A 25834-nucleotide genomic window follows, 5' to 3' on the forward strand; every position below is an offset into this window, starting at 1 on the left:
TTTGTTGTTTGCTGTTTTTTGTTTCTTCCGCTGCTTTGTTTAAAATATTATACCCACTGTCACTATAACTTTATTTGTTAAATTTTGGAAATGAAAAGGCAGTGTCGTATAAGAAATTATCTTGGTTGCAGTGGTAGCTAGCAACCTAGTAAGAGACGATCACGCCCCATATGAAGAAAAAACAAAATAGCCAATAACTGCTAAAACTAGATTTAGATAAAAAAGAAGTACTCTGTCAGAACCGCCTTGTCCAAAAGCCCTACATTGGAAACTAACTGTCCCTTGGCTTGAATAAAAAGAAAAAATATTGGTTTGAAAATCGAGAAAAGTGGCCGAAACCACGATATTTTGCATATAAGGCTTCTTTTTTCTTCTTTTTTCTTTTTCCCTACAGAGAGCTGGGCACTGGACCATCGTGGATAGCTGTTTAATGGCTCATTTTAAAGGAAACCGCTACATCTATTGCCTTTTGTAATTAAAAAGGGTTTTTAAAATAGAGTCAATTGATGATGAAAACCTGCATTTTTCTATAGCACAGTAGTAGAAAATGCTATTAGCATCATCTTGCATAGGAAGATAAAAATAGTTTTTTAACATTATAAAAAACATGTTGACATAGTTATGTAAAATGTGGTAATTCTCTTAGAATCTTAAAAAAATTAATATGTGAATTGAAACTGGATTCATTCTTGAAAATTGTTAGAAACCTGCTTTTAATATGTCTCTCAGTTCAAAGTTATAAGCGTCTCCTTGAACCAAACTTTATTTTGCTTAACTCCTAAATTACGTATCTCCGTAACCGTTGTCTTATATCTTCATTGAAAATTATTAGTTTTCTTTATTTTAGTTTTTAGTTCAGAATTTTATACTTAAAGACTATCATTAGAAGAGCCCTTCCATATGATTGGACTTAGTTAACTGTCTTATTCTTTGAGGTTCGTCTCTTACTAATCCAAAGAAGAAAAAGCCGTAAGCTTTCTCCTGTTTTTAATCAGGGTTTACATAAAGTATCGGTTTATAGTTCCTTATAAATGGTGTTTATGTAAGTTGATCACGGTTGGAGTAGTTGCTGCAACCTAATAAGAGACGAACAACAGCCAGCAGTCACCACAAAATTTACACAAAGAATCGATATTATAATAAAGAACGAAAGCTAGCTCATAATAAGTGAAATATTGATCAATAGTAGTTGCAGTATTACCCTCGGGAAATTTATTTAAGGTATGGTGCAATATTTGACTTGCTTAGCTTCTTGATTTTCTGAGATTCGTCTCTTACTATTCAAACTAAGAAAAAGCCAAAGGATTGTTCCTGTTTGTAATTTTAACGTGAAGGAGATTAAAATTACTAGAATCTAGTAATCCGGGTTGCAGCGGTAGCTGGCTACCTAGTAAGAGACGATGACGTCCCCTGCTAAGAAATACAATAACCCATAACTCCAAAAAATAGTTTCGGATCGAAAAACAAAGTACATTATTAAAACTGCCTTGTCCGAAGATCTTTAATAGGAAACTGACAATTTCTTGGCTAGAACAACAAAGAAAATGTGTTGGCTAGAAAAATTGCTGTAAATACCGAACTAAAAGTAAATATAATACAGAATTTATATTATCCTGGTTTGTGCAGTAGCTAGAAACCTAGTAAGAGACAATCACGTCCAATACTTAGAAATATAAAAACCCATCCGAGTTGCAGTGGCAGCTGCAACCCGGATGGGTTATCCTAGTAAGAGTATGGAGCCACGCTAGTTCTCCCTTTCTCCGTTTCCTGGTCTGAATTTTGGACTCCAAATTTTTGTTTCTCTTCTGTATATTATTTGCAAGTTTTTCCGTGGCCTCTATAATGTGATTCACAAGGTTCTGAATTCGAGCGCGGTTTTGTTGCTTCGTCAAATGTCTTTAATCTTTGTTTCTTATGACGTTTGGCCTTTTTCATTAGTGATTTAGCTACTTGTGCTGCTGAAGAAGGAACTTGTTGCTGTCCTTCTGTTTTTTTTTACTTTTCTCCATAACCTCTCTCCTAAGGAGGTTTTTCTTAACGTTGGCCCAGGTTTCGTTATATCTGTTTCTGTAGAAGAATTATCGGTGTCACATTCTGATAGCTCGCGTTTGGTAGATGGCGTTTGTACAAAAAGCCATTTTTATGTTAAGACTATAGGTGAGTCTTGTGTATGAAAATCAGATAACTCATTGGTTCCTTCCAATTTTTCTTCCTCTTTGGATTTTCCTTTGGTTTATCACGTTTTAAACCATTAGGTTGTGTTTGAGGCTCTTCTTTATTGCTTTCATCGTTAGTATCCGATGAGCATCGAATATTTCCCTTTTTTCTTGTTTGTTGTGGAGAGTTTGTAGCCAAGACTGGGCTAAATACTCCTTCCACTCCTCCCAACTGTTGCGGTCGTTAAAAAGGTCATAGAATTCACATGGTCTTCTGATATATACTGGTGAAATTGTTTCCGCTATTTCTTCGTCTGAAAGAATAGGCTCTGATTTCCACGCTTTTGAAAAAAAATCCTTTTTTCATTCTTTTATGTTGTACTACTTCTTCCTTTTCATCATACTGATGTTTTAGAACATAAGTTAAGTTATTAGGTAGAATTTTTACAATCCTGTAGGGCCCGTCCCACTTCGGTTTTAACTTTTTGTCCCTTCTAGGTTGGTTTTGTATACATAGACCAAATATCCTAAACAATAATTTGTTTTATTTTTGCTTGTTCTGTCACATTTTTCTTTTTGTTCTGTTTTTACATCTTCATAACTGTCTTTGACCTGTTCCATATCTGGTTTCATTCGCAACACCATTTCTTGTTGATATTGGTCCAGATCGTAATATATTCTATCATTTTGTATTTCATCTAAACAAATTCTGGGACCCCTTAGATGTTGTAAAAAAAATGGCGTTTCTTTTAAAGAACGTGAAGAAGCCGTATTTACTGTAAAGACTACGAATGGTATGTGTTCGTCCCAATTCTAATTTTCCTCTCTTGCGTGTATCCCCAGCGCGTAAGCTAATTCCCTATGTTTGCGTTCAACTTTTCCATTAGCGGATGCCATATAAGATGAGGTAAACCATCGCTTAACCCCCAAAAATTTCGTAGTTTCGTCTAATAATTTGGCTCTAAAACATGGCCCGTTGTCACTAAGTAAAATTCTAGTAAAAATTCCGTGCTCCAAAAATAGGCGGTTGACTAAAACTTTCGCAATGGTTTTTTGTCTTTTCGTCTTTAATTGGAAAGGCGTATAAATATGAGTTGAAATGGTAGACTACGGTTAGTACACACCTATTTCCTTTCCTGGAAACTGGTAAATTTCTTCCTGTACCCCAATTGTCTATTGACATTAATTCTCCTACCCCTGAAGGGGTGGGTTAGAGACCTAATTCGGCCCTAGGTGTATTAAGTGGCGACTTTTGTTTAGCACACTCTTGGCAGCTTTGTATGAAAGCTTTTACTTTTGAGTACATTTTTGGAAAATAAAGATTTCCTTTTAGCCTCCCAAAAGTTTTCGCTTCTCCCATGTGACAGCCAATAGTTGCGTGTGCAATCTGTAAAATTTCCCCTTCCAGTGATTTTGGAATTACCGGAATAATTTTTAAGTCATTTTTTTATATTCTTGCGATGGTCTGTAATATCTTACCAAAAGATTTTTACGTTCATCCAGATCAAAATTATATAAGTCTTTCAAAATATGTTTAAAGTGCTCTGGCAGTTCCGTTCCTTTTGATAAGAAGGAGTTCGTCGCTAAACAAAAATCCTCTTTATCTTGATGATTCGAAATATTTTCGTTAAATAGTATTTCTACCCCTTCCAGTTCGTTCCGGATGGTTGTTATCAAATTTCTTTCCGTATCAGGATTTCGTGACAAATAGTCTGGTAAAATGTTTTTACGGCCCTTTATATATATTGGGGGTATAATAATATGCTTGCAGACGTAGTATCCACCGTGTCAGCCGTGCTGAAGTATTTTGCATCGTATGTAGCCAAATTAATGATTTTTGGTCTACGAGTAAAATAAATTTCTTTCCAAGTAAAAATTGTCGAAAATATTCTGTAAAAACTACAACTGCTAGGCATTCTCTTTCAACCGTCGAATATTTTCTTTCTGCCTCCGTCAGCCACCTGCTGGCGTATTGGATCATTGATTCTAATCCTTCCGAATTTATGTTTAATAATATGGCTCCAATTCCGTATCCCGACGCATCTGTTTGTAAACAGAAGTCTTGTGACAAATCTGGTAGCTTAAGTATTGGTGCCTGTAATAATTGTCTTTTTGTTTTATCCAGCGCTTGTTTTTCGTTTGCCTGATTTTTTCAAAAGGTTTGTCAAAGGGTGTGCTATTGTTGCATAATTTTTAATATATCGTCTGAAATAGCTTAACAAACCACAAACTGATCTGCAGCTTTTTTTAGCCTTATGTGGTTGTAAATTTTTTATGACTGTAAATTTTTCAGGGTTTGGTGAAATAGTACCTTGGTTTATCAGATGTCCAAGAAAAACTAGTTTTGGCACTATTATTTTTAACTTTTCTGGTTTTAATTTTAAGCCTGGTTTTTCGAATTTTTCCAGTATTTTTCTACGTCCGACTAAGTAGTCTTACAGGTCTTCATTAAACAAAATTACATCAGCTAAATAAGCCAAGGTATCTTTTTTTCTTCCTGGTTCGTAATCCTTTAACACCAAATTCATTAGTCGACTAAAACGATTTGGACTAAATGATAAGCCAAAAGGCATACGTTCAAATGTGAACGTTCTTCCATCGTCTAAGATTACTGTTGCTTTATGCTTTGTCTCTGGATCTGAAGCTATTTGCCAATATCCTGCTATTAAGTCAAAACTAGTGTAGTATTTTGTTCCTCCCAGCGAATCTAAAATTGCATCAATTCTTGGTAATTTCATAACGTCTTTTACCGTGATGGCATTTAGCGCTCTAAAATCTATACATAATTTCCAGGTGTTATCTTTTATTCTGACTGTTACTAGTGTAAAACACCAATCGCTAACACTTTCTTTAGTTATACCCTGGTCTTCTATTTCCTTTATTTGGCCGTCCAGCCATGGTTTTACATGATAAGGTGTTTTATTCGGTGACTTTTTAATTGGAGGGCCCTGTGTTGATATTTTGTGCGTGATTTATTCAGTTAATCCGTAATTTTCTTTGTGTCTTACAAATGTCCATCTAAAATCCCAAAGAATATTTTCCAACCGGGTTTTTTATGTTTTCCGGTAAATGTTCAAAAAAATCAAAAATCAGTTTCCGACATTCCATGCTTTTCTTGTGGTCGTGGTTTTGATGAGGATATTTGTTCGTGGCTAGTGAAATTTAAACTTAATTCTGGACGTTTTAGAGATTTTGTTTCTGAATTTGAAATCGTTTCCACTGACCCAAGTTCCATTTGGTTCAGTTGTACGTTAATATTAATTAAGTTTGCCATTTTAATGTTTGTGATATCATTTTCAATTTTAATAACTTGATTTTCCACGAAAGCTGTGAGGTATTCTTCTAGGGTGTGTCCTCCTATTATGGCATCCATTGTTTTAACCTTTCTTTCTTTTGTATTTAATGTCGCTAGAACTTGAGCTGTTGTTCCCCCTTGTATTGTGATTTTTCCGTTTGTTTAGGTTATAATTCGAATCGTCACTCTCTTTATTTGTTGTTACGCAAATTTGCCTATTAGTTTCATTTGCCTGATTTATGGTTATTGTATCAGTTATGGGTTCCCATACGATCCCATATTTCCTGATAGCATATACTCCTAGAATACAAGGAAATGGTAGCTGATTACAAATTATCACCGTTTCTCTTATTTCTTTATTCCCTGTGCAAACTTTTAATGGACATTCCCCCAAAATTGTCAGCTTGTGCCCTGTTACTGATGTCAGGGTATTCTGACATCTGCTTACGCGATTTTTGACACTAGGAGGAAACCTCTTAGAAGCTTCCTCTCGAATTAATGATTTAGATGCACCCGTATCTAGTAAACATGGTAAATTTTGAAAACACTCAATTTTAAAACAACGCAAGATCGGTAGACTATTATTATTTGCATTTGTATCACAACATTATAAACTATAAAGGGGTCTTTGTAAGGAAACAGCTCTGTCGACCCTTATAGGCTGGTTTCTCCGTTTAAATACCCACTGTTTGACCGAAACTTTCTGGGGTTATCCCAGTTTTCTTCACAGTTGCTATTTTGACTCTGGGTGTTGTTAAATTCAGGAATATTATTAGGTGTTTTCCAAGTATTATTTGTTCCCTGCCTTCCTAAATTTCTGTCCCCCTGCGTTTTGAACTGGTGTCTTGTCTTGTACGTCTGGCATTCTTTGCTTATTCTATGCCAGCAATCTGCTGCATAGTGGTTTGGTTTGCTACAATAATAGCAATTAAATTTTCTCTTAAATTGTTTGTTGGTTTCCTGATTATTTCTAAATATTCTTGATCTTTCAATGTAGGTTCCCCAACTATCTGCCTTTGGTAGGGATGGGTGCCCATGTTTTCTATAGTTGTTAGCTACTAATCTCTCAAGGTTGTCGGATCTGTCAACTATTTCCCTAGACGGTGACCCTCGGCCTCCGCCGCGCCTTTTTGGTTCACGATTTGGCTCCTCAAGGTTCACCCGCTTCTATCACCGTTCATATTTTATAATTTCTTGGGCTCCTCTGTTATTTATTGACATCTGATCAAACTTTTTCATAGCCTCGTCAATTTTTACTTCTGTTTCGACTATTATTATGGCCTGCTCTAAATTTTCAGGTTTCCGTGATAATATTAGTCTTAATAGGTTTTTTGGTAACCCCTGCGTAAAAATATGTAATTGTACTTTCTGTACTGTCTCGTCATTTCCAACCGTCTTTAACTCTAAGCATAGAGACCGAAGAATTTTATCTGCAAATTCCCTGATACTAGTTTAGATATTGAATACTATTACTTCTATTCTTCGCCTCTAGGAGATGCTTGTCTCTATGAACCTTGTTTTAAAAGATTCAATTAGACTACTGATGTCCTTGGGCTCTTTTTCCTTAATTGCCTTGAAATGTTTAAGGGCGATTCCTTTTAATCTGGCTGCAACACATTGCTCTTTGACCTTGTCCTCAAACGATTCAGTTAGTTCGTTGGAAATTTTCAATTTTACGATAAACTAATCTACATCTGAAATTCCTGCGTATTCGGGTATAATTTTTGCAATTTCAAGTACTATTGATAGGGAAGTCATTTTTTCCTCTGGTAAAGCAATCTTATTTTAATTTACTGTTTTTATCTAGCCCTCTCGACCCAGTTTTTCCAACGGCCACCAGTTGTAGTAACGTGGTTCTTATGGCATTTAAGTGGATGAAGGGGTAGATGCCTTTATTCTCCCTTTATAGGGGAGACGAAGTATTGCGCTAAGGTAACTAAACTTTGGTAGCGTGCCTTATGCTATGACCGGACTAATGAGGCGTACCAGCTGTGTATTTTCGAGGGACTAAATTTAGATTGAAGAGAGGTTGTCTACAACACGATACTTTTATTGAGTTAACGTATACTGATAAAAGGTTTGATAATACATATATATTCTACTGGGACTGGTTGTCCCAAGTAGACCACAAGTCTCAGAAAACTATGATAATATATAACAAGATACTTATACACTTACAATAATCCGACAATATTCCAAGGTATTTCTAATAAGATAATAAACGGACAGAGGTTCGCCCTGCAAGTCAAAGAGTTCCGACCTCAGTCTCAAAATTCTGAGTATATATATATATGAAAAACCAACTGCGTCCATCCGGTTCATTGACGCACTTAGCCAGGAAATTGGTTATTGAGCAAATTCCCTCCAAGCTTACAAATTCCATGATGTGTATCTTTATCTTAATAAGAATTGGTATTCCGACACTTTTGTATTTGCTTCTTAATATTTTTACTAGGTTCCAAATTGACTTAATTGGAAAGCTTTACCACACTAGTATTGCTAGGATGGGTAGCCTAGAGTATGGCTAGTATGGCTAGAGTATGGGCTAGGTATGGGTTATACCTAGTAAGAGACGATCACGTCCAATACTACGTTCTACACACGCTTATCACTGTTCTACCACTCTAAAATCCTAGATCTTAGTAGAATATTTTCAGTATTCTCTTAAATTTTCTAGCTCTTTTTTACTTACGGATATTTGCGAAAATCAGTGAAGATATATTGAAGAGCTTTCTTTCAGAAGTTAAACGTATTGCATTAATATCCTTAAACAGGTTCAAAGTGTTAAAAAATGTAAGAAATAGCTGGCCAAAAATAAGAAAGTAATTTGGGGATTTGGGCAAAAGTAGGTAGAGCAGAGCAATAAAATATCGATAAATCTTTCTATCTTCTTGAAGTCAAAATTTCATCCTAGTAGAGAAATTACCTAAAAATAGAAACATAGATTAAACAGAATTTTTTCAATTTAAACACAAACTGAACTGTTTCCGTAAATTGAATCAAAAGCAAGTAACAGATTCCGTTGCAACATTATTCTCCAAAATATTTTTAAAGAGCAACGTCAGAGATTGATGAATTATTTATAGATTTTAAATTTAAAAGGTATTGCTTTAAACTCAATATATTCAAAATTTTCTCCGACAAGGAATTGAGCCCCGGTCTCCTGCATGACAAGTGAGTATGCTTACAAATAAGCTATCGGAGAGTTATGAAATATAACTTATGTATAAGATATGATAATAAATTCGTTAATACACTACAAAATTATATAAGGGATCAGTGTGGTTAATTATAAATGGGGATAATGTAAGTTTTATCGGTATAATGAACGTAAAGCTGGCTGAAAACTAGTCACGCGCAAACCTTCGCACATATTGGGCTTAGTTTGATGCCTTATTCTCTGAAGTTCGTCTCTTACTATTCCAAGTAATTACAATAAGGATCGTTATAGCTCATTATAAAACTCGGACTATGTAAGTTTCATTGGATATAGGTGAAATCTAGTAGAAACCAAACCAAGGCACATAGTAGCTTAAAGTAAAGATGATACAAGCATCTTTTGAAAAGTTACTTATCTGGGGTATAGTGCTATACTGAGCTTCGCCTTTTTCTATTCCAACTATGAAAATCCCCTAGGATTTTTCCTATTTGCAATTTCAGAGTAAAGAACGAACTAAATCATCACAAAGAACAAATTCGAAATTATTGTCTAGGTTGCAGCGGTCCAGCGACCAACTTAGGACGAGACGATCACGTCCCATATTAAAAACTATAATGCCCAACAACTCCTTAAAATAGAGTCAGATAAAAACACAAAGTACACTGTTTGAATCACCTTGTACCGAAACCCGTATGTAGAAAACTACAAACTACAACTCCTTAACTTGAATAGCGAGGAAAATCTATTGGCTTGAAAAACAAGATAAGTGGCTTGAACTACGATATTCTGCATAGTTACATAAAAGATCGAAACAGTTCATTATAAATGGGGACTATGTAAGTTTCATTAGGTATATCTGAAACCTAGTAAAGAACAAACCATGGCACTTTGTAACTAAAATGTTAATTAATAGTAGTAACTTTAGCTTTAGTGGCAGTATTTGTATATAAAAGTTATGAAAAGCATAATAAAGATTAACAAAAGGCAAATATGTGCGTACTGCTGTTGTTATTACTACAGTTATTATTATTGCTGGACCAGTTACTACTTAAAGTAAGCATATTAAGGGGAAAATTTTAGGGAATGGTTAGAAGAATATTGAACTAAATCAACACACACTACTAGCTTGTAGTTGGTCAAAAAGTTGTATCAGCAGTTTCTTAGGAACGGCATCGAATACAAAGTTGGAACTTTCAGGGTATGTTGAGGGGAACGTTGGACCTACCAAAATACAGTCTATGCAGGCTGCTGCTACTATTACTTCCACTACTATTGCTTACAAACTTATTATTTAAAATATTTGTTTTTCCTAATCAATCTTAAATCTTCATGACAAAAACCGATTTTTTTAAGAAAATTTAAGAACTCTAGTAACACTTCTAAGCCCTGTTTTGCAGAAAATAATGTATATTCTGCTCGGATGAGTGGTATAAAGACTTTGCTAATGCTATCATAAAGGAAGTCTTTTCTTGGCAGCAAAATTGAATTCAGGTACTTTTAACTGAGAGTAACGAGCTTTAAGATTTCAGAACTTTGATAAGGCGACAAACAAATATCTGAGATGTTTGATTTAATACTAGATAAGTAGCATCTCTGTAACAAAAATTGGGTATTCAGTTTTATTTTTCTCTTCTAGTGAATCTCAAAATTTAAGTCATTTTCTCTCGTATTCCTTTGCTAAGATTGTTGGCTCGAATAAACCGGGTGGTATTCATTGGAGCGAAGAAAATCCACCTGGTTCTTTAACGACCATACCTATGGTTATTGGAGAAGATTTCATTATTGAGCTAACGGTATGTATTTAAGATTTGTATATTTGTAAATTCCTTGAACGGGCTGAAAATATTGAAAAAATCGTTGCTATAAACGTTAAATCGTTGCTAATCGTATATTTGGCCCCTATGTTCCCTATGTACATACACAAATCTAACTGCAAATTATCACTAGCATAAAAAGTACTAATTTCATACATTATGAAAATATTTAAAAATGGGTAAAACTTTTAATGAAGAGAGTAGAATTGACAAAATAAAAACTTAAACATTTTGATAACCACGAACTTATATGTTATTTAACGTTTAATATATTTCAAGTTTAGACTCTAAATGTATAAAAGTTGCAAAACCTTAACTGTATGAAGGTTCTTACAAGAATATGTATGATGAAACAAGTTATTTGCAATGATACTCAGGAAAGGGGAAATGAATTCACGCATAAATTTCGTAACCACCATAGAATGAAATGAAGTTGTTTTGGTGAATGTGAAACGGTAAACGGGAAAGAGGTAAACGGGAAACGGGAAAGAGGTAAACGGGTAAACGGGAAAGAGGAATGGAATTTATGGCCGAAAATGGAAATTGGGGTGACCAGGAAAGAGGAATTAATTTACGTACATGAGCTATTTCGCATTTATGGACATTCAATGATCGAAAATTACATCATTTTCCCAGGGGTGTTTGTATCGTTTTTAGTGTATGATGTATGTAAAATTACAAAAATCATAAATGACTCCGAACACCTAATCCATCTACAAAGAATACAACTGACACAAATCAGTATCAATGAACAAATGAAACCCAAAACAAATAGAAATTAAAATAAATAACAGAGTCAAACTCATAACTACTACTACTACTACTACTAACAACTCACTGCAGCACCAAGCCACCTGAGGCCAACACAGCTACGCACACTCCTCCATTCCAATCTATTCAATGCCTCCCTTTTTACACCCTCCCACAAAGCTCCCGTTTCCTTTAAATATTTCTCTATGACGTCCTCCCAACCCAGACGAGGACGACCTACTTTCCGTTTAGCCCTAGACGGTTGTCCGAAAAGAACAATCTTCGGCAACCTCTCATCCTTCATCCGCATAACGTGGCGTAGCCACCTCAACCTTTCTTTCATTATAGCCCTAAAGAGTGGTATTGAACCACATTTTTCGTACAGCCTATTGTCTGAAATACGGTCATTCAGCCGGGTACCCAGGACGATCCTTAAGCAATTTCTCTGGAAAATATAGAGCAAATCTTCATCCGCTTTTCGAAGTGCCCATGCTTCAGAGACATAGTTGACTATTGTCATCACTGCAGCTTCTAATATGCTAATCTTGGTTTGCAGTCTTATCTTCTACTCTTCCAAACTTTTTTTAATTGTGAAAAAACACCCTGAGCCTTGGCTATTCTACTTATAACATCCTCACTGCTCCCACCATCTTTACTAATAATACTACCAGCGTAAGTGAAGCTGCCCACTTGATCAATCTTTTTATTACCCATCCTCACCTTTTCATCTTCACTTATTCCTAGCCTTAGTGACTTAGTCTTCTTAACATTAATTTTTCAATCCTATTCTAGCACCCTGAACTCACAAAATCTCTCAAAGTTCATCCCTTTTGCTCAAACTTTCCTCTAGGAGGTTTAAATCATCAACATAATCTAAGTCCAAGAGACTCATTCCTCCCCATTTCAATCCGTGATCTCCCATTCCCTTTCCTGTGATCCTTAATAGAGAGTCCATCAAAATAATCCATATAAAGGGGGATAGAACACAATCCTGCTTAACTCCTGACTTAATACAAAACCAACTACTAACCTCATTTCCTATCTTAACCGCAGCAGTGTTATTCTCGTACATAGCACTAATCACTTTAATGTATTTGTCTGGTATCATAGGCAGCGCAATCGCGCTGCCTAAGTAAAGAAGGATGTTGGCACAATGTATTATTTATTTTAATTTTTTCATAACAGGGCACTTCGTACCAAAGGAGTTGTCACAAAAACTTCAAAAAGGACTCATTCGATTGGAAATTGGAGTGGCTATTCCCCTTTTTAATATTCGAAAGTGATTGGAAGGCAACTAACACCCCTTCCACGCCAACCACTTCCCCAAAAACATCCAATGTAAACTTTGAGATAGCCATTTTGTTCAGCTTAGTTGATTTCCAGATAGAAAATATGTTTTGAGGAGGACACTCCCCCAAAACCCTCAGGGCAAGGATTTTGATTTATGCCCTGGGGCCATATAAGAACAATATTGGCACAATGTATTATTTATTATTTTTTCTTTTAGACCAGGGCACTTCGTATTGAAGGAGTTTTCGTAGAAACTTCGAAAAGGGCTCATTAAATTGGAAATTGGTGTGGCTTGTGCCCTTTTTAATAGTCGAAAGTGATCTGAAGGCAACTAACACCCCTTCCACGCCCACCATTTCCTAAAACACATACAATCAAAATTTTGAGATAGCCATTTTGATCAGCGTAGTTGATTTCCAGATACAAATTATTTTTCTGAGGAGGACACTCCCCCACAGCCCTCAGGGCAGGGGTTGTAAGTTTTGCCTTTGGGGCAAATAAGGTTTTTACAGAAATCAATGTCGTAGGAACTTCAAAAAGGCTCATTCAACTGGATATATTAAATAGTGCACTATCTCTTATAATTTCCAATCGAATGAGCCCTTTTTGAAGTTTCTACGACCACCCTGTCTATAAAAACCTTAGATGCCCCAAGGCTATGGCCTTGAAGGCAGAGGGAGGGGGATGGTCATCCTCAAAAACCTAATTTTCAGGACTTTCAACTACGTTGAACATAAGGGCTGTCTCAAAATTTTGATTGAATGTGTTTGGGGAAAAAGTGGGCGTGAGGGAAGGGGGTTAGTTGCCCTCCATCACCATCGACTATTAAAAATGGCACTAGCCCTTTCATTTTCCGATTAAATGAATACTATTTGACGTTTCTACGACAACATTATCTATAAGAACCTTATATGCCCCCGGGGCATAACTTACAACCTTTGCCCTGTGGCTAGTGGGGGGGGGTTGGGTTGTCATCCTCAAAGACATAATTTTCAGAGCTTACAACAACGTTGAACAAAATAGTCATCTAAAAATTTTGATTGGATGTGATTGGGGAAATGGTGGGCGTGAGAGGGTGCGTTAGTTGCCCTCCAATCACTTTTGACTTTTAAAAATGGCACTGGCCCTTTCAATTTCCAATAAAATGAGTTCTTCACGACAACAGTTTCTAGAGAAACCTTATATGCCCCCAGGGTATAACTTACAACCCTTGCCATGAAGGCATGGGGGGGGGGGGTTGTCATACTCAAAGATCTAAATTCATGAACTTTCAACTGCGTTGAAAAAAATGGCTGTCTCAAAATTTTGATTGGATGTGTTTGGAGAAAAGGCGGGCATTAGGGGGGGTAGTTGCCCTCAATCACTATCGACTATTAAAAAGGGAACTAGCCCTTTCAATTTCTAATTAAATGAGCCCTTTTTGAAGTTTCTATGACAACCCTTTCTATAAGAACCTTATATGCCCCCAGGGCACAACTTACCCTTGCCCTGAGGGCTATGAGGGGGTTGTCATCCTCAAAGACCCAATTTCCATAACTTTCATCCTCAAAGACCTAATTTCTAGATCTTTCAACTACGTTGAACAAAATTGCCATCTCAAAATTTTGATTAGATGTATTTAGAAAAATGGTGGGAGTGGAAGGGGTGCTAGTTGCCCTCCAATCACTTTTGACTATTAAAAAGGGCACTAGCCCCTCCATTTTCCAATCGATTCGAAGTTTCTACAACAACTTTAAAAAAAAAATCTAAAAAAAAATAATAATAATAAAACATTGTGCCGACACCGTTCTTTAGTTAGGCAGCGCTATTACGCTACCTATGAAAGGACCTTTTCCTTGATTTTGCAAAATATAAAGTGTTTTTTTCTTTTTAAGGAAAGTAAATAGCTACATTGAACTAGATATGAACAAAAAAAGTCAAACTTTAATTTGAGCACAAAAGAAATATAAACCTTTCTAAATGAATAAGCGAAGCCCCAAAACGATCAGAAACAAAAACTACAACACACAGGAGTAGGGTTAACACCCCATACTCCTTCAAAACACCAGAATGTCATTTGTGCCTTATGTGAAAACTATTTTGTTTCGAGCTCTGTGTTTTCATTTGTCATAACATCAACAAAACAACAACTAAATTACCAATAATAACCAAGATTACCGAAAAGAGCTAATAAAATGGGATTTAAATGTTAATATATCTTATGACATTCATTCAAGAAAGACTCAGCAAGCTTTGGTTTCTTCTTCCACACTTCTTCCACAAAACAATTTTCAAACAAAATTAATAGGCTAGTCAAAGATGAGCACAAATGAAGTGAAATGATATTCCAAGCGTGTAACCACCGTAAATCAGCATCAATAAATGGATGAAACCCAAAACGAACAGAAATAACAATAAATAACAGAGGCATGCTCAAAAAGAGCAGAAACTGATAGAAGTAGGGGGAGCTCTCCCCTTCTGTCTCTTCTAAAGACCAGAACATAATTTGCACTCTGCTGAAAACAATGCTTATTTCGAGCTATGTGTTTTTATTAGCAGTAGTAGTAGTTTTGGAGGTTGGGATTGATCCGGACACAATGTTTTGAAACAGCAGATGGTCTAAGCCATTAGCTTTTCTGCAGTCCTGATTTAACCATACAATTTATATGTCATAGAACTATGAATTTCTTAGAATGTTTTTTCAGAAAAAGAAATTTTCTTTAATAGGCCAACACAACCCCTACCCACTGGGTTGGGCTGGATGGATCTAGTATTGGTTCGGACATCATGGTAAGCTATCAGACTTTGAGGTCTTTTTAGAAATATGCATAAGTGTATAATGTGTAAGAAACAAGGTTTATAATGCGTAAGAAACAAGGTATGGTGTAAGAAACAAGGTGGTGGTGCTGGCGCTGTTGTGCCTGGGGAGGAAGGTTCCAATTCCAGCCCCAGTTTTTTTCAGTAAGGAGGAGGATGAACGGGACGAACTTTGATTTGAATCAGTTTGCTTTAGGAGGTTTTGTGTCGTAATTTATTTATTTCAATGGATTTATTTCAGTCAAACGTGAATGACAGATAAACGTGAAGGTGAAGTGAGTATTTTGTCTGTGAAACATCTGATGCCTAGGATTGTTTACTTTGCGATGTTTTGGAGCTAAGTTGCATTATTTATTACAAAATTTTTACATAAATAATTTTCACATAAAAAAAGATTTAAAAAAAATATATTACTTGATGCTCATCTCTAGCGAGAAACTTTGAACGTAGGTCAGTATGATGTCAAGAGAGTTTTTGACTCTGGGATTCATGTCCAGATTTTGGTTGAACTGTGTAAGTGAGGCATGCGTTCCTCTATTGTAAAGTCACTACGTGATATTTATAGGAACCTCAAGCTTCGTGTTCGTTTGCAAGAGGGTTAGCTTAGTGAGAAGATATCCGCACATAAGGGAATTGACCAAGGGGCTATAACGTCTCCTACTTTGTATAGTAACAGTGTTAAAGATGCACAACAGGTTATCTCTCCGAGTTATATTTGCAAGCCTATTGACTTGTCACTTCTGGGTTTTGCAGATGATCTTTTAAATCTGTCTTGGTTGTTTTCTTCATTAGAAAATAATTTCTCAGGTCTTGAAAAAACTTATGCTGATATTGGTTTGCAGTTTAAGGTAGAAAAGTCTGCTCTTTTGTTTTGTTTTGCCCTGAAGATAATGCTACAGTCAGGCTTGGTGGAATTACCGTAACATCGTGTAGTCACATTACGTACCTTGGCCTGCCGATTGGTCGTAATCTTCGAGAAGCCCAGTCTTTGCTTATTGAACACCTTTCTAAAAAAGTACGCATTGCCTATGCGGGTGTTGTCACTAGCTGTCGCAATTCAAGCCGTAAATATCTGGCTCGTCTTTATAATGCAGTAGGTCTGCCTCGTGTCTTGTACCTTTCTCCCTTTTGGAAGCTCCCGAGTGCACGAAACAAGAAAGACATAAGGTCAATATTTTTCAAGTATGCCCGATATCTGCTTCAAGTGCCACCTTTTGTTAGAAACCGCTATATTGTTGCGAAATATGGAATTGCTTAGTCTCTGAGTGCCGTGGAGGAGGTAATTCAGAATTAGGTGGAAAAAACTAGAGCTTCTGGACCACGAGTGGGCCCACCTTCTCAAATAGTTATGTTATTGTGTAGTTTTTCTGTTTGCATTTTGTTTTTCCTGTCAGTTTTGCTTTTTCTTTCTTTTCTTGTTTGTGCTCTGTCTTTTTTTGTTGATTGTAAGATGGGTTATTAATAAAATTCATTCATTCAATTCATATAATACCTTGATTGACACTTTTTGTTTGAGCTACATAAAAAGTCTCTACACTATTCTTGTTAGCCACAAACTTGATAAGAATGAAATCGTTTGCAGCAACTGACTCGAGCTCGAAGGGCTTGATGTCTTTAACATCACTATAATAAAGTGAACCGTCACTCGAAACGTCGTTGAGATCGAGAAATGCACTATCACTGCTTTCAAGAGTTTTCTGTCCCTGTTCACGTTTCTTTTGTGGGGTTTTCCTCACTTTTGTTTTCTCTGTTCCTCTATTTCAACTTTTTCTTGCGTATTAGTAATTATTCGGGTGCGTCCCAAATTACAGGCCTGTCGTTCAAAAACAGAAATGACGGACAAACGAAGTTAAGATCTAACATGTTCTGCAGTGATCGTAGGTATTCTTTCGGTCTGAGGGGCCTCGAACAAAGCCATGGGACGGTTCTAAGGCGCACTAATCACTGGTCTACTTCTTCAGGAAACCCCCAGAAACTAGATTGTCGAAAGAAAAATGACTAGAACGAACATGCTGGTGCAGTGCCCCAATCAAGATCAATCCCTGTGCCCTGAGTTAATGAGACTGTACGATATGATACTCTGAATTACTGTCCACGCCATGGTAACGGAAAAGAACAATGCTGTAGGCTTGAAGTTAGTAAAGAAGACAGATCACGGGTATTTGTGCAAATTTGGTGTGTCTTTATGTCTTAACAAGAAACGAAACTTCTTTGTGAAATTCAAAGTTCGCTAAAATGAGTTATGACTGTTTTTGTAACAGTTATCTTGAAAATAAATGTGTACAACAATTAGTACTTTTTACAACCCTGCTGCGGCTATTGTCAAGTAAGCTCCAGATCTCCGTGTTACGGTTGTGATAAATTCTTGAAAGGAGATCTTGAGGTCACAGACGTTCAGAAATTCAATGACTTTAATTTTTTTACTACCAAGGAAAAGTCGGATCAGAAAAGGTTAATAAAACTAATGTGTAGACAAAGGACAACTAGCATAACTTAAATTCCTTGCCCCAAGGGCTCCCATGGGCCATGTAATCGCTTGTGATTCAGCTATGGGGCCTTTGACCTTTATTAAACGAAATGGTTATTACAAAAATTTAATCAGATGTCTTTGGGCGGAGGGCAGCAAAAATAAGCATGTGGAGGAGGCTGGTTGCCGTCGTACTGTAGTTGACTCCTATTAGATTGCAGTTGACTCCGTATTAGCTCCTTACAAAGTTTCTACATCCACTTCTTGCATGTCGAGTGGTCTGGAGAAAAAAAACACACTCAAGCTTTATCACCGTTTGCTTAAGCAGGATTATTGTACTACCTGTTGCTACGCTGCCGCCCCCCCCCCAACCTTCGTTTCTCGCTCTTTTGCTCGGTTTAATTTTTCTTTACTGATCATTTTTTTAACCTCTTGTTACTTCTTTCTTTAGCATCTTGACTGCAATTTTTCATCTTATCTCGGCTATTCGATGGAACTGATCAGTGACTGTACTTTTTAAAAGCTTTTTTACCTGTTGGCAATGACAATTGTTCAAAGACAGCAAAAGAAGGTGGGTAAGGGAGACAGAGAAACAAAGAAAGAGTGAAAGGATGAAAAACAAAGGGATAGAGAGAAGAGAAAGAAGATGGAAGAGGGAAAGAGAGAAAGGTAATGGGAAAGGAAATGAATGATAACAAAAAGAGGAGGCAGAGAAAATACTAGCTGGAGAGAGCGAGATATAACTTCTTAAATCATAATTGAACGTATGCATAACCATTTTTTTTTTGCCGCGGGAGCGTTAGAAAGAATGAGACAATTAAGCTAATAAATTTGAAGAAAATAATGCTAACGTTATTCCAAACACCTCGATCCTGAATTCAAGCTTTTCCTGGTTGTCAATTTTTTTTTTTTTTTTTTTACTTAAAGTTAATCATATGTATTTTTAGTAGCCTTTTCTCTTAGTTCCTTTTTATGACATTAAGAAGTAGAGAAGTTTTAAAGAAAACTTATACTTTAGCCTTCTCCTAAGGAATATGCAAAAGTATCGGAAAAAAGTTAAACAATAAGTTAAAAATTAAAAGTTAAACAATAACAAATCCTTAATCAACCATAAAGAGCTATTTTAAAAACTGTTGCATTAATTACAACAACGATAACTCTAATAAACATTATTATTATTTGCATATAATTTCTATAAAGCGTGTTTTCAAAATGCCACTCTAGTGATATTATACCAAGGGAAAAACACCCTATCTTGCTTCAAATATCAAGGAGTAATTCCCATTATCCAGTGTGGAGCTTCTGACATTTCATATGTGTTTTTATAGGTTAATTGTGTAAATAATTTAAGAGAAACAGGAAATTTCCTTCAAAGTTATAATACAGTCACTTAATTTTTCTGCTTTACAGGTTGTTTTTTATTCGATGAAAGATACATGCACCCTTGATAAACTTGAATTGCAATACCGATATTCTCCAGAATTAAGTTGGAATCATTTGAGAAGCTTTAATCGAAGAGAGTTTCGGAATAATACCCATGAGCGAATTCTAATTCCTTTGAGCCGTCAACATCAAACTTCGTAAGTTTTCCTTATGCATGACTAGAGCTTGTTCAGATGTTTGCGTTTACTTGATGTGATGTTTTAGTTACTTATAGCAGATGATTAATGTCGATTGAACATTACAATGGAAAAAATAATTCTAATTATCTAACAATGATTATTTTGAACAGTCACTGTGAAATGTTGAAAGATTGCTCAAATGCATGACTTTTATTAATCTCCTTTTCTTCATTTTTCAATATGCAGGGTATTGACGTTCTTTAAGTTATATCCATTCAAATATCCAAATCAAATGAAAAACAAATTATTTGAGCTGTTAGCATCAAATATTTCAAGTTTTTCCATTCATCAATTTACTCACACCTGTTGTCTTTAAAATCAGTCAATTATGAAAAAAAAAAATTGAATTTTACTTTTTCGAGCTGTCATCAGCAAATATTTCAAGTAGTTCTATGCATCAATTTACCCAAACCTATATTTTTTATATTTGACACAATTGCATTATTCGACACATATCTATTCAATAATCAAAATTAATTAGAAATAAACTATGATCAAAATTTAGTTTCTTTAAGCTGCTATCATCAAATAATTTAAGTTTGCACTTTGTATCACTTTACTAAGGCCTTTTTCTTATGTTTGAAATATTTAAAATATTTGAATCACATGCGGAAAAAATCGAATCTAATTTTATGAACAATATCATCGAATCTTCCACCTACAATCACGAAATTATTTCAAGTATGCTTTGTACCTTTGCGTTTCCCTAGAATGTCTTATTTTTATATTTCAAATATCTAGGTTTTTTTAGTCATATAAATATCAGACTATAATTAATGCTAAAAAAGAAATCACCTAACTTTAATTTTAATTTGAACTACCATCATCAAATGTTTCAAGTATGTTCCGTGTATAACTTTATCCAAGCCTATTGATTTATGTTGAAAATATTCACATTCTTTGAGTCTTGTCCATTTCAAAATTCAGTCATTTTTAAAACGGATATTATTGAACTTTAATTTTTTTTTCTTTTAGCTAAGCTGTCGTCATCAAACATTTCAAGTTTACTGCCTTCAAAACTTCACCCAAGACTTTTTTTCATACTTTAAATTTTCAAAACCATAGAATTATGTCCATTCAACAATCATAGTCGAATGATAAAAAAAATATCATTGAACTTTAACTATTAAAACTATGTTGAATTGCCATCATCAAATAGTTCAACCTTGCTCCGTGCATCAAACTTCCCATGCCAGTGTTTTAAGGTGTTTTAAATATTCACATTCTTTGATTCGTATTCACAAAATATCTAAGCCAATCTAAAAAAATGTAAACTTTAATTTCTTTGAGCTATGATCATTAATTGTTTCAAGTTTGCTCTATAAATTTACCCAAGCCTTGTTCTATGTTTAAATTATTTAAGTTTTTCATTTTATATTCCTTCAATATTCAGTTAATGTGAAAAACAAATATCAGTAAAGTTTTATTTCCTCGGGCTGTCGTTATCAAAAGTTTGAAGCATGCTCCGCGCGTTTCTTTGCCCAAGCCTGTTTCTTCTGATTCTTGAAATGTTCACTTTCTCTGACTCAAATCCATTGCAAAATGTAGTCAATTAAAAAAAAAAGATCATCAAAAGTTTAGTTTTTGAGCTAAAATCATCAAACATCACAAATTTACTGCATCCGAAATTGTACCCCAGCTATTTTTTTATTTTTTAAATGATACATTCTTAGAATTATGTCCATTCGACATTAAAAAGGCAAATGGGAAAATATTATCAAATTTTAACTATTTTGAGGTGTTATCGTAAAACCGAATGATATGATGCTCTAATATCAGACTGATATCAGACTGTAATATTTCACTGATGAAAGAATGATAATAAGTCGCACCAACCATACCCTAATGCAAAGCTGGAGGCTTTGAAATTAGTTGGATAGAGCTAATAATAAGAAACTAGAAAGCAAATAGAAACTGCATTGGAAAGAGTGAAGAGCCAAGCTCTGAACAGAAGGAACGTACACAGATGTGTTCACTACTGTTTTCTCAGTACTATAATGAGTCGTAAAAATTGAAGCAAGCTTCTGGTTTGAAAACTATAGACAATGTGTAAGAATTTCTCCTACTTATGCCTCAACACAACTAACCTGATAAATCATATCTGTGCTATTGAATCCTTGCGGTATCTTTTTCTCTTTCTCTATCTCTCTCTTTCTCTCCCACTCTCTTTCTCACTCTCTCTCTCTCTCTCTCTCTCTCTCTCTCTCTCTCTCTCTCTCTCTCTCTCTCTCTCTCTCTCTCTCTCTCTCTCTCTCTCTCTCTCTCTCTCTCTCTCTCTCTCTCAATTGGTTACTGACATCTAACACACCGATTAATAATTTTAGGAATGGACAGATAAGACTGCAGCAAGTTGGTAGGTTTGCCTGGGACTTACTTCATATTTACGTTGGACAGTCCTGCGAAGAATCATGCTCTGGAAGGGGTTTCTGTAACCAAGGAAGATGTTTTTGTGATTCAGGCTATGAGGGTATTACTCTTACATATTGTATTATTCCTGGTAGCAGGGTTTTTGCATTTTGTAAGGGGACCGGTGCTGTTTATCACATTGTGTTCAGTCCGATACTTGTATGCTGAAAGTGAATACTTATGGATCCTCCTTAGTTTTTCAGGTGCTTAATTTACGGGCTTCTCCTCAAAAATAAGATTTTGAGGTGACTTTGATCCACTATCGCCGTTGGAATTTGTAAAGACGAGGGTTAAGGTTTTCCAAGTTGTAAAATTTTTAAATTCAAAACAAAATGAGAGTAATTGTTAAATTATTTGACCATAAACGTTCCGACAGCAACAATTAAATTACCAAAAGATAGTTGGCTATGGTAATTTAGGGCGATAAAAATTTCTATTAGGAGACAAAAAAATATGTTTCATTTTTTTGATGTTATTATTCCCCACTCTCTTGTGCAACACGTTTTATTAAAGATCACAAAATAATTAAAAAATACATTTTGATATTAATAACTTTAAGTGTCAATTATCTCTCAAAATGAAGAAATGAATGTATAAAATTCTATTTTGGATCGAATGAGCACTTTTATATATATTAAATGATAAACATGACGGGTGAATTGAACCTATTTATTGACTTGGTAAGGTTCATTATTATGAGTCTTCAATATCATTTTGACATTGCCAAAATCTCTTTATCAGAGGCAACGCTATAGCGTTGCGTATACTAAAGGCCATACGGCTTCAATGTTTTATTATTTATTAATTTAAAGAAGACTTTCTGAAAAATAAGTCTTTCAAAGAAAAGTAAAGGCCATTTAAGCTCAGCAGATACAAATACCTGCTAAAATTCAAACTCAAAAAATCAGAAATTACCATTAAAGAATAAATGAAACCCAAAGCGAACAGAAAATAAATAAACAATCATAGGAAAAAACATACAACAAGTAGTAATATAAATGAATAAATGGATCTTAAAGCGATTAATGTTTAGATTGAATATGAAAATCAAGCTTAAAACAAAAAAACTATTTTGCTATTGAAGCATAAATGAAATTTAAAACGAACAGAAAATAACTAAATAATCAATGCTAACAGACATACAATAGATATTAATGTAAATGAATAAATAAATCTTAAAACGAGTGAAACTTGAATTTAGTATGCAAATCAAGCTTGAAACGAACAAAAATCACTACAAACAAGAGTTTGGGTATCGCCTCCTTCTCTCACTGTAGAAGTCTAAAACTTACTGCGTCTTTAGCGCTTTACTGAAAACCAATTGTATTACAAATATCTTCTTTTGTACTTAATATTGAAAATAAACATTAAAATTATAGTAAAATTTTGAACTGTGGAGCTTTCAGCAATTAATATCATTATACATCAAATATGCAGTTTTATTTATTAGTTCTTTCTAAAGTTGTTCGAGACGAATATAGTTTCACTACAAACAAGAATTTGGATACTGTCCCCTTCCTTAACAGTAAATAAAAAACAAAACTCTACTACGTCATTGGCGCTTTACTAAAAACGAATCAAATTACAAATATTTTCTTTTCCAGTTCTTTCAGCATTGAAAACAAAAATAATATTAAAGTGAAATAAATGATTGAACTGATGGATCTTTCAACAACTAATATCATTTTATATCAAATATTTAATTTGATTTTGTTTATACTTTCCAAGATTGTTCAAGACGTGAAGTGCCTCTGGAAAAAAAATAATAAAACATTGGAGCCGTATGGCCTTTACTATAGGGGACGCTATAGCGTTGCCTCTGATTTATTATTATTATTATTATTTTTTCAATATTAATTTCTGTTCGTTTTGGGTTTCATTTACTCTTGAATAGTAATCTCTGGTCGTTTTGAATTCGAATTTTAATAGGTATTTGTATCCGCTGAGCTTAAGTTTAAAATGGCCTTTACTCTTATTTGAAAAACTTATTTTTCAGAAAGGTTTTTTCAATTAATAATAATACAACGAAGTTATTCTCAGACTTGACAACCCTTTATAAATAATTTTCAAGACTTATTCTGCTTTATATGCATAATATCTATATTAGTCTCATATACGTTTTTTGCGATTGTAGGGCACGTTCTGAGGATGAAGGATGATAGATGGCCAAAGATTGTCCTTTCAGGCCAACAGTAGAGGGTTAGACAGAGAGCAGGTTGTCCTTGGTTTGGTCGGGAGGAAGTTGTAAGGAAAGGTTTAAGGAAAATGGGAACTTGCTGGGAGGGTGTATTGAGGAGGTTCAAGGTTCAAGGTTTAATTTTAAAATATCTGTAGAAAATAGACATAAATAAAGGGTAAACACCGGAGACACAAGGTCGAATGACAAAAACCCGGTACATTAATCGGAATAAACATATTTGACAACAAACAAATAAATAAGAGTTATTCCATGACTCACCAATAGACGGGCACCCACCCCACAAACCCACCGACACCGGGAAAAGATCCACCGAAAACACACCAATAAAAAAACAACAACGGGCGAACAAGGGTAACCGATGACCGGCATCTCACTGGGCAAAACACCCAACAAAAACAATATTATCAAATGTACCCAGTTTTTTCGTATATTATTAATTCTTAAATTTATTTATAAGGATAGAATGAAATTGCTTTTTTATATTTGGAAGAGATTTGCTGCAATCAATAAATGGTAGATAAAGACAGCATGAACCCGTGATTGAAAATAATGGCGAGAACCGTGATCCCTCTGTGCTAATTTTAGGTGCTGAATGTTCCATTTATGTCGGGTTTCATAAGAATGGGCATGTTGCACAGGGAAAAAATTATTCGAACGAAAGTATGGAGGTAGTTCCGACCGGTCATATTTTACCTTAAATAAAATAGAACTAAGGGTGAATATCTGTGAAACAGCAAAATATTAGTTAGAAGATATAGAATTTCAGTTTTACTCTTATTAGGATAGGAAGACGGTGACGGTAGATATTTCTTTAAAATTAGAAGAGCCCGGCTTTGAAGAATTTATATCGGTTTCACAAGACATCTGAATGTTGCCAAATATATCAGAGTACAATACGCAAGATGGGAATGAACCAACGCAAAATAAGTTAGACGTAGGATTCCATATGAAAAAAAATGCTGAAAACTTTGCATTATACCAACCCCTTGAGCAACTTTATCCCCTAATCTATTACAATGTTCTTTATATGACAGAATGTCATCAACAATAAAACCAAGATACCGGAGTGAAGTTATCGTTTGGATTTGAATATCTGTAACATGATCAAATATTGTTGAAATTCCTTGTGCATTCTGAGCAATTCTACTATAAATGATAAATTTCGTTTTTGATGCATTTAATGACAAACGATTAGCTTTTAGCCATACAAAAAGTTGTGAAAATGCGATTTGCAGCTTCTCTTTGAGATCCTCTTCCGACTGTCCAGTAAGTGATGATCCGGTATCATCAGTGAAAAGAACATTCAGACCATGGTTTTCTGTCGCTGATGGAAGGTCATTTATGTATGTTATAAAAAGCAGTGGTCCCAGGATTGAACCTTGCGGGACACCAATATTTGACAACAGACATGGATCCGAGACTGTCTCGTTGATCATAGTCACTTGGGAGTGACCACTTAGGTAAGATGCGATAAAATCGTGCCCTGGTCCTCGTATCCCACCATGGTTTAATTTATACAACAATATTTCATGGCATAACGAATCGAATGCCTTCTCAAGGTCCAAAAATATACTCGCCGGGGTCCATTTTTTGTCCAGACACTCTTGAATAAATTGTACCATAGTTAATATAGCATCCTGCGTACTATGCTCTTTTCTAAATCCATATTGTGTTTTTGAAAAATAATCTTTTGAACAGAGAAAATTATACATTCGATTATAAAAACATCGCTCCATTAGTTTAGAAAAACCCGAAAGAATAGAAATGGGTCTATAATTTGAGCGATTATTCCTGTTACCACTTTTGTATAGCGGTAACACTTTCGCTTTTTTGAAAGAATCCGGAAAAGTTCCCGATCTAAATGACAGATTCATTAAA

General features: G+C 35.1%; 1 protein-coding gene across 1 annotated transcript in view; it reads left to right on the forward strand.

Annotated features, from left to right (window-relative positions):
• LOC148943248 (reelin-like) overlaps window positions 1-16519 on the forward strand; it is a 36663-nt gene extending 20144 nt beyond the window's left edge. The window contains exons 4-5 of the mRNA XM_089101785.1: window positions 10248-10404; window positions 16397-16519. Coding sequence (XP_088957911.1) covers window positions 10248-10404; window positions 16397-16519 — 280 coding nt within the window. The remainder of the gene's footprint in view (window positions 1-10247; window positions 10405-16396) is intronic.
• The last annotated feature ends 9315 nt before the right edge of the window (window positions 16520-25834 follow it).

This window comes from Artemia sp. Qi Xiang Cuo, chromosome 15 (genome assembly GCF_049724085.1).
Source record: "Artemia sp. Qi Xiang Cuo chromosome 15, ASM4972408v1, whole genome shotgun sequence".
NCBI classification, from domain to species: Eukaryota; Metazoa; Arthropoda; class Branchiopoda; order Anostraca; family Artemiidae; genus Artemia; species Artemia sp. Qi Xiang Cuo.